Source organism: Ischnura elegans, chromosome 9 (assembly GCF_921293095.1).
Source record: "Ischnura elegans chromosome 9, ioIscEleg1.1, whole genome shotgun sequence".
NCBI lineage: Eukaryota > Metazoa > Arthropoda > Insecta > Odonata > Coenagrionidae > Ischnura > Ischnura elegans.
In genome coordinates, this window is record NC_060254.1 from 112,187,976 (window position 1) to 112,197,427 (window position 9,452).

Consider the following 9,452-nt stretch of genomic DNA (forward strand, 5'->3'; position numbering starts at 1 on the left):
TCAACGGATGAGTAAATATTTCCTTTAGTAGCAAGTAACCCCTGTTACTACAACATAGTAGAAACAAGAACCTTTGCCGCTCCTATCGCGCTAATGCCCAAGGCAACAAAAGTTAGTGCAATTTGGTGTTTAATGAGGATTTTCCTGCCAATGTATATTTTTCCTTGACGACTACATTGGTGTATCATCAATAGAATCCGTTTCAGTAACATCCTCAATGCTCAAGATTAAAATATCGTCAATTCTTAAAAGAATAATGTATCATAAATAACAATGTCACTGCATAAAAAGGAAATTGATAGATATTTAGTTTTACAAGGCTTACTTAGTTTCCTATTTGCACTTTAATTCAGATTTGCCGCGATACTCGTCATATCTCTCTTCCGCTCCACTTGACGCGCCGACTTCTCTGACTCCTCTCTCTCTATTAAGTGCTAGATTAAGAATCTCATTAATTGGCAAGCCGGAGGCGCGTATTAGCTGTCCCGGTAAACGAAGTCCACCCCTACCAGCAATTTTAAAACACATTTCATATTACGCGCATTTGTCTATGATGTGGGTGATTAGTTTTGTTGGGGCTAGGAAAAACTTATAATTGTATAGAAGTTTTCGGAAAGATAAAAATTTTGAAAACTCTCTCACTATAATTGCTCTAGCTTAGCATCTTTTGAAGTAGGTACTTATACCAGTGGCGAAGGGAGGGGGTGATTTTGGGGGATAAATCCCCCCCCCCCCCCAGAGCTCAGAGATATTTTGAAGTTTAATCCATTTTACTTAATTGGATTGATATTACCAATAGAATAGGGTGAGGATTAATAAAATATGACCCAGAAAGTTGTAAAATTCACCATTTTCAAATATTTATCATAAAATCCCGCAATTTATTAATCTTGCATCTACTGTTTATCCTGGTGGGTATTCTATACCCCCACACACCCTGGTATTAGTTGCACCTAAACCCCCACACCCCCAGCCTTAATTCTTAGCTGCGCCCCTGAAATATACTACCGGGACGTCCCGGTCGCCTCTGTATTTTCAAGAACACTATATGCACATTAGTTTGAATAACTTCTAGAGCAATTACCGCGGCAATATCAATTAATTGATCCAATTTTTCCTTCAATTTCATATCATTCTTTAGCTGTCACGTAAGTCGTCGTCAAAAATCTTGAAATTTAACAGCTCATTGCACTGTGCCTCTTTTTTTATATATTCCGCGCATTTCTCGAGTAATTTCAATTCTCGTCATGATTGTCCGAAATGGGACGGTCCTAACCAATAGCCTCGTATTTGCACAGGGTTAAGTGATGATGACAGAACACCTGCGGCACTTCGCGAATCAAAGGCAGCTTATTTTTCGTGAAACAAACGGCTACAGTTCCTGGGACGACGATTAGGAATACTTAAATAGACTTGCGCGCGATATACGACATTGTTTTTATCAATAGCGTTTCGACTCTGAAAATTACTCTAAGACTTTCGAAATCCGACTTCGATGGGGTTAAAGTAGGTGTAAAACACGCAAACATGGGTAAGAAGACATACGAATTGTTGTCTGTAAACGTCATTCTTAATGGTTCCATGTATTCTGCTTTTCGAAAGTCTCCTGATTTAATAACAAATAGGGATGGACAGATAAAGGATTTTTTTCGGATCCGGATTCGGATCGTATACTTGATTTTCGGAGCCGGATCTTTCGGATCGGATATTTTGCATTTTCATTTAAATGAATTTTCCTGCAATTCCTGCTATTCAGCGGAGTAATTATTCAAGTTTATTCTGGAGGTATTTTATATTTTTCAATAGTTTCTCAAGATATTAGGAAATTGGTGCCAAACACAATCACAAATAGCCAACGTCACTCATCGTCTGTGGTTAGTTTTCTGGGTTATATTTTTCGTGTTAAACATTTTCCATAGAAGTGGCTTTTGTATATGTTAGTCAGGGCCGTATTTTAAGACGTTCCTAGAGGAACGACTCTTCCCGTATGACGCGTTACTAGGGGGAAGTCAACCTCTAAGCGTTTTTTAAACGAACCTCTTCGTTTGTAGGACCAGCTCTATCTACAAGCATACCGATTGTCTCCCTACTATTTTGAGCATGGCTCAGACCATGCTACTAAATTGTAGGAACGGTTTCAAGGCCTAACATGGCGGAATGCGTTGATCACCTCCGGATTTTGGCATTTTTTTTTAGACACATGTGGCAATATGCGATCATAATGTAGTTAAAATGTCGCTTCTTTAACCGGTTGATGTTTATTTATTTCATCATATATGCCTGTTATAAGGAAACGTATAAAAAGAACGAAAAAGTGAAGTCCGTAATAGCAATGAAGTAAACAAACATTGCATCAACATGGACGCAGCATTTGCAAGGTACGTGATGGAAGAGCCGTATATTTATGTTGGAAGAATGCACCTAAGGGATAGGCAGAATCCCATTGAGTTTTATTCAGAAGCGGAATTCCTCCAGAGGTATCGCTTCTCGAAGAGAACGGTCTCAGACGTTTTATTACCTTATGTGAGGAGTGAGCGTTTAAGCAACCGTGGTTTGCCGATTCCGGATATTTTGAAGCTGCTAATTGCCTTGAGGTTTTACGCCACCGGGTCATTCCAGGTATGTGGTATCTTTTACGTAATATTTATAAATGTTTTTTTGTCGCGTTGATCATGTAATACATATTCAAATCCCTTTTGTAGTTAGTTTGCGGCGATCTGGCCGGGGTTACTCAGGGGACGGTGTGCAAAATTATTAAGGTATGCTTTCTCCTTAGTTTGGTACTTGTATGAGCGTAAAATTTCCATTTGTGGGGGGAGAGTTATAAGGCGTTTCATGACAAATATTTGGTAATCATTACAGAGCATCAGTAATGACCTGGTGGCAGTATTACCTCGGCACATGAAGTTTCCAAGTTCAGATGAAGATACTGCTCGATGCAAGAGATCTTTTTACGAAAAAGGTCAATTTCCTGGAGTGGTGGGTTGTATCGACTGCACCCATGTTCCGAATGTGAGTCCGGGGGGGGAGTTTGGCGAGTTGTACAGAAACCGGAAGGGGTGGTTTTCCCTAAATGTGCAGGTATGTATATTTTATTTACCAATTTATCGTCATCATGTTGCACCAAGTTGCTAGATTTCTCGATGTTACACTACTATTTATTCAAGTTTCTTCTGCACTACTATTTAGAATGCAATTTCATTGTTTTTATGTCAACAAGTGCTAAAGTGGAATCTTATAATTTCATTTTAATTTAGGTCGTTGCCGGTCCAAGTATGGAAATAATGGATATAGTTTGCAGATGGCAAGGTTCAGCTCATGATGCTAGAATTTTCCACAATAGTCGCCTTAAGCTGAAATTTGAGACCAATGAGGTGAAGGGCATCCTGCTAGGAGATAGTGGGTATCCTCTATTGCCATATCTTTTCACACCAGTTTTAAGACCAGTGTCTGCTTCTGAGAGGAGGTAAATAAAGAGAGAATTTGTGATTCACGTTGTAATTTTGACAAAAGTTATAGCACCTCAATGCCTTAAGTATGGTGATTTATGAAAACTAACCTTTCAGGTACAACATCTCCCACATTAGGACAAGGTGCACAGTGGAGCGTACATTTTGGGTGTGGAAACGTAGATTTCCATGCATCAGTATGAAGCTCCGCGTGAAGTTATTTACTGCACAGAAGGTCATTTTGGCTTGTGCAGTTCTTCGCAATGTGGCTATGCAGAATCATGATCCTATGCCTGATCGTATGCCAGCTATGCCCAGGTTGGAAGTCCCTGTACAAAGACTCCAACCTGTTCACGGTCGCCCAAATGCCATCCGGGCGGCATTCATAGAGAGGCATTTTGGTGAAGAGGTAATTATTTTTGGGAAAATTAATATGATATGAAAATTACCATTTCAACTCCATTTGGCTTACTTTATGTGATATCAAAGAAGGAAATGATATGCAGAAATTGAGATATGTATGACAATGGCTGGAAAGATTTCAATTTTAACTTCCATAATTTCATTTATTTTGAAAGCTCACTGATAAAATATGATTCGATTTGATTTAAGATTATATTCAGTGTACTCCATTGAGAATTCACCATGTTAATCTTCAGATCTAACAACAATGTACTATTGACTTAGATTACTCATTATATGTAGCCCTGAAATTGTAAGGTACCTATGCATGTTCTAACGAAATCATACAATGTCATTTTTCTTTTAAATAGGTCAATGTTCTTGAACCTCAGAACGTGGCATAGGATTTGATTCTGCATAAACACAATGAGAAGAACTTCACGACCCCAAAAATCTTGTGTGAAGTAAATAACTTCATGTGGCATGGCACCTTGTCCCAGGAAGCAGACCTAAGGTATAGAGGATACTTACTGACTCCAAGGATATCATTTGTCTCATTGGTCTATGCATGCCATCTTTTTTGGAAAATTTTGCATCATGAGCTTCAACTTGTCATTTGTAAACATATCCATTATTTCTATTATTGGGTAAAACATCTCTGTACAATTCGCCGAGTAGGGAGCATGGTTGCAGTGCAATCCACAACTCCAGGACTGCTTGCATTGCGCAGTATCTTATGCTGAAATTGGCAACTTCATCTCGAGGCAAATTATGGTTTGAAAATATCCGGATGAGGCAAACCGCGGTTGCTGAGGAATTCTACTTCTGAATTAATGGGATTCTGCCAATCCCTTTTGTGTATTCTTCCAACATAAATGCACGTGTCTGCCATCACGTACTTTCATAGTGAATTGTTCAATTGCAATGGATCTTAATAAATAAATTATGTTATTCTGATTTAAAACCATGTATGTAGTTCCTTCATTTCCCTTTTTGCTCTAGGCTCCCACAAGTTTTGCATGTTCCTTGCAATGCATGAATATGGATAGCAAAATGAAGCATATGAAAAGAGCTATAATTACTTCTCATGGCTATAACCCTAATTTCAGGCCTCTATCTGCGTGGAAATTAATTTAATGTTTTATGTATTATACATACTAAAATTTATCTAGCAGGCACATCCATGGACCATCGGACCATGTTATGCCCTTTCAATTTGTCCATTTCATATTTGTGAGGAAATACAATGTCATGGAAAAATAATCATGAACGATGAATATGAACGAGTAAGCATAGTATTTCATTAGCATTAAATTATTTTCATTCATGGGAGGTATTAAGAGAGATCGTTCACATGAAAGCAACTATATGCTAGAGTCACTATGGTTAACCATGATGCATTAATGACTGACATGTCAACATAAATATTACTCACTCAATTTGCTAAACGAAAGTTTTTCCAATGAATAGTTTGTGTTACCTTCAGCAACATGTTAAAGTGATCCAAAAACTGCTTTGTATTAAACCACAAAACTACACCTTTAATGGTGACCACTCATGGTGAGAAAGGAATGCATAAAATTAAATATAATTATTACATTACGTATTGCTTTTACCTACGTCACCGAATTACCTGAACAGATTGAAAGAAAGAGTAATTAAAGGAATGGGAAATGCAGCTAAATAACATTATCCATGTTCAATTGAATTAAACTTTATTTAAAATTTAAAAATAAATAAATAAATACACAATAATTACAAAGGAAGGACGAAGTTGTTGGTTGACAGACAAAACATATTTCTGAGAGCAAGAAGACGATGCAAAATCAAATGCAAAGAAGGCAAAATTGCTGGTTGGATGTGCAGAATTACATGAGGAAGAGTTGGGATATGGCTAATGAAAGGCAGGAGTCAAGCAGGATGGAAAATAGTCATGCAGGTGCAGAGGATCTCTTTCCAGTTACAAAAAGGGCACCATCACCAGGGGAAATGGTCCATGAGAAGGCATGGAAGCAGGCGGGAGTAATGGCATCTTAAATGACACAGACGCATCCAGCAGTCCGGGAGAGAGAAGCAGGAACAGGAAGCACACCAACGCCAAGATAGAGGAGGAATTCATAGAGGTGTATCTGAAAGCTTACAAAGAAGTTGGCATATAAGCATATGATGCATACAAACTCCACACAACAATACAGATGTAATTTGGCCCCTCAAATCATGCATTACAACTTCATATCAATATGCAAATACAATGGTCATTCACATGCTTTTATTTACAATCATTCATTTAAGGGAGCATTGCATGGATTAAATGTTATCATGCTGGGTTTCATAACTGCAAGACTTCATACAATGAAAAGTTGGCTATGCATTTGAAAGTTTGAGTTCCCACAACTAATATGCCAATTCTGCAGAAAACTGAAACATGCATCAAACTTAACATACATATATTTTGTTTTCATTATCCCTAAAATTGGCTGATTTTAATGAATGTACTTTCCTGAATAGCCATTGAATTAGAATCATAAGCAAATAACTTTACAGATAACAAGATAATGGAGAATTTTAACAAGAAAGACGCTGGCAACACCTTTACCTAGGTGAAAGAACGCACATTATAGGGATAATGAGTAACCAAGTAATGAATCCAGTAAGAAATAACTTTTTTATTTTCCAGTATTTTAAAGTTATTGAAAAATAAAGACATGCCAGTCCTATAATTAAAAGCTATTAAGAGAAAATAGAGAAATCAAAAAATAAAAAAGATGTGTGACCATGACATGCATTATTCAAGAACCAATGAGAAAGTACCTTAAGCTTCATTGTCAATTCCTGTCAATACACACTTCAGTGAAATTTTAAATAAAACCAAATTAAAGGAAGTACTTCATACCTTAATGAATTTAATCTTTTAATGGGGGATAATAAAAAACTTCAATAACGGGCAAATGGAATGAGTGGAAACAGAAATGTGTTCATGAAGAACTGGAGGTATTCCCTCCAAAAGCAGTCTGCCACTGGTAGAGATATTATTTCATGCTGTAGATGTTTCATTTATCACTATTCCAAGCACATCATCAAACAACAAGATAAAGAACAATGGAATGTCCTAGAAATTAAAAGGAATGCTTTGCTTATTGTAAGTTAGCTATTTGCAGAAATGTTATTCATCAAGAGGTGTATTAAAAATTTTGGAATGAACACTGATGCATTATGAACTCACAATAGGAATGATTATTGCCTCACGTTCACATTTAAGATTCTACTCATGTATTTGGCTGTTACTAAACTTGTTTCATCTTCAGCATAGTAATATATCATAACAAGTACCACACGCTTCCGCTTCGCCTCCTCCGTTTGAAGCTGTATACTTAAGATACGCCTCTTAAATTCCTCCTCCATCTGGATGGTCTTTCCAGCAGCCTTGGCGTTGGCTAGCTCCTGTTCCTTGATTGCGCATGCAATCTCTGCTTCTCTCTTCCGGATCCGCTGGATGGCATCCTCCTTTTCATTATAAGATGCCATGTGCTCCAGCCTAGCTTCCATCTCCTTCTCAATGGCCGCTTCCCTGGTAAATCGTGCCCTTTTCGAACTGGAAGAGGTCCCTGCACCTTGAATCCTCGGAGTGTATGCTTCCTCTACCGGTCTTTCGTCACAATCTGAGGAAACATCATAAAATACACCATTGATTAATGAAAAACATGAGATACTTAACATTCCTGGAAATGGTATCAAGAAACTCAACTTAAACTTGATTATATTTGATATCCAATAACAACTTCCATAAGTCGCAGGAAAATAAGAACATAATACACAAAGGCTAGTACGATACAGTAAAATTTCTCTTTAAAGAAGTGTTATTCCTTCATGGAAAATCATGATACTGTACACCACTACTAATTTTTGGCTGGCAGATGTTATATGTGATACTTTTTTGATTGTTGTTAATCTCAGTGTGACACTATGGAATTCCCGTCATTAATGATAGGTACATAATCCTTATTTTCAATCAACTTGCCTGATATCTCAGAAACGTTGGGAGGAAGCAAACACTCCGAGGTCCCAACCCTACCCACCGTGGAAACGCTGGGGACCGGCAATGCATCGCAGTCTCCAGCATTCGGCGGTGAGTAGGAGATGGACGACATGGCAATTTCCATCTCTGGTGGCAAATCTTCCCTGCTGGTGGACGGCATAGGTCCGCCACCAGTCCTCATCCTCTCCTGCCTTTCATCAGCCAGCTCTTTCCTCTTTCTCATCATCAGGTTATCCCAACTCTTCCTCAATTGCTTGGCGGTGCGCTATAATGGCGAGAAATTATCGCTAACATTGAGGTTTACGACACAAAATAAATTACTGGACAAACTAAAAATCAATATCCATCAATACAGCCACAATTTATGATGCTACGTTTATTAAAAAATTACTTACTTTAACAATTACAACTACTCCGCCACCATTGTGGAGTAGTTGTAATCATTACCGCTACCACGCCGATACCAAAAGCTCACAACAATAATTCCAATAGCATTCCATAACATGGAATTATTATTGTGAAGCTTTTGGTCTCGGCGTTGGAAAGTAACATTTATTTGTATTGCATGGCGTGAATCATATTTCATCTTGCATTGCTAATGAAGGGAAATACGTTACAAGTAAAATCTCTGACAGCGACTTAATCACAAAGGTTTTTAGCAATCTACTACCAAAATGCACTTAAGGATTCCAGCAAAGAATGGAAAACAAACTTCAAAGTTTTATCAACCGATTCTAAACCCCGAAGCCAATGAATGATCCAGGAACTTAAGTAGCGTTCAAAAAAGTCCTTCTTCTGAACAGAGTTATACGAGTTATGCAGAACCTTTCCTACAATCGCACAATACATTCATAACCATCATACTTCCAAAGTTACTTACCTTCCGCACAAATTCATTAGAATTAAATTCTTCCTGCACATCCAACCAGGCTTTCGCCTTCTTCGCATTTGATAATGCATCCGTCTTCTTGCTCTCCAAAACCTCCTGATGCTTAACTATGATGTCAACCAACAACTTCGTCTCTTCCCTTGTGAGCCGAACCATACGTCGGTCCTCCATATTTCTGTCTGTTTCTGTTTCGCGCAATCATAGAGGTAACTGGAGGGGGCGCGCCCTATCCTTTCCAATAGCGGGAAGTGAAGCCAGGGGGGCGTGGCCAAATTGCGCATTTAGCCATGATGCGCTGCCCTGCTATAACACAGAGTCTTACGGGGCAAAGACAATTTTTTGCTTTTAACTCATTAAATAATACCTTTAGGCATTTTTCGCGAAAGGTACGATGAAAATAAATAGTAATACATGCCCAAAGAATAAATTTATGCTGGATCAGAGCCCTTGTGACCTGCAGGAAGACAATAATCAACGGACAATGAGGTGTTTAGTCAAGCATAATTGACTCAATATTACTAGCTAAACAATGGCTGGCAATTCGAAAATTGCATTAATTTTAACTTAATGAATCTTAATCCGGAAATTAAAGATCGATTGAATATGTTGCTATGCACCGTCGTTACTTCTACGAACATAGTAATCACCATTGAACTCGTCATGAACTGCTCCTGTA

The 9,452-nt window shown here is 38.1% G+C and overlaps 2 protein-coding genes across 3 annotated transcripts; one reads left to right on the plus strand and one right to left on the minus strand.

The window, feature by feature from the left end:
* Positions 1-1,952: 1,952 nt before the first annotated feature.
* LOC124165635 (putative nuclease HARBI1) lies at positions 1,953-4,818 on the plus strand. Its single transcript, XM_046543105.1, has 6 exons — positions 1,953-2,619; positions 2,703-2,759; positions 2,863-3,081; positions 3,258-3,466; positions 3,567-3,858; positions 4,223-4,818. The coding sequence occupies exons 1-6, from the start codon at positions 2,359-2,361 to the stop codon at positions 4,253-4,255; spliced, it is 1,071 nt and encodes a 356-aa protein (XP_046399061.1). The 5' UTR covers positions 1,953-2,358; the 3' UTR covers positions 4,256-4,818.
* Positions 4,819-5,826: 1,008 nt separating this feature from the next.
* LOC124165636 (myb/SANT-like DNA-binding domain-containing protein 3) lies at positions 5,827-8,967 on the minus strand. Of its 2 annotated transcripts, XM_046543108.1 has the most exons (4): positions 8,768-8,967; positions 7,870-8,152; positions 7,182-7,510; positions 5,827-5,987 (listed from the first exon to the last, which is right to left on the minus strand). In XM_046543108.1, exons 1-4 carry the CDS (start codon positions 8,945-8,947, stop codon positions 5,967-5,969), a joined length of 813 nt encoding a protein of 270 aa, XP_046399064.1. In that variant the 5' UTR covers positions 8,948-8,967; the 3' UTR covers positions 5,827-5,966. The 2 variants fall into 2 exon arrangements, with proteins under 2 accessions (XP_046399064.1, XP_046399063.1); XM_046543107.1 differs by having other exon boundaries at positions 5,827-7,510.
* Positions 8,968-9,452: the final 485 nt, after the last annotated feature.

Coding starts and splice junctions, on each gene's coding strand:
- LOC124165635 (XM_046543105.1), top strand. CDS start 2,359: ATGGACGCAGCATTTGCAAGGTACGTGATGGAAGAGCCGTATATTTAT. Junction 2,620..2,702: donor ACGCCACCGGGTCATTCCAG/GTATGTGGTATC, acceptor TCCCTTTTGTAG/TTAGTTTGCGGCGATCTGGC. Junction 3,859..4,222: donor AGAGGCATTTTGGTGAAGAG/GTAATTATTTTT, acceptor TCTTTTAAATAG/GTCAATGTTCTTGAACCTCA.
- LOC124165636 (XM_046543107.1), bottom strand. CDS start 8,947: ATGGAGGACCGACGTATGGTTCGGCTCACAAGGGAAGAGACGAAGTTG. Junction 8,153..8,767: donor CTAATGAATTTGTGCGGAAG/GTAAGTAACTTT, acceptor TCGCCATTATAG/CGCACCGCCAAGCAATTGAG. Junction 7,511..7,869: donor CAACGTTTCTGAGATATCAG/GCAAGTTGATTG, acceptor ATGTTTCCTCAG/ATTGTGACGAAAGACCGGTA.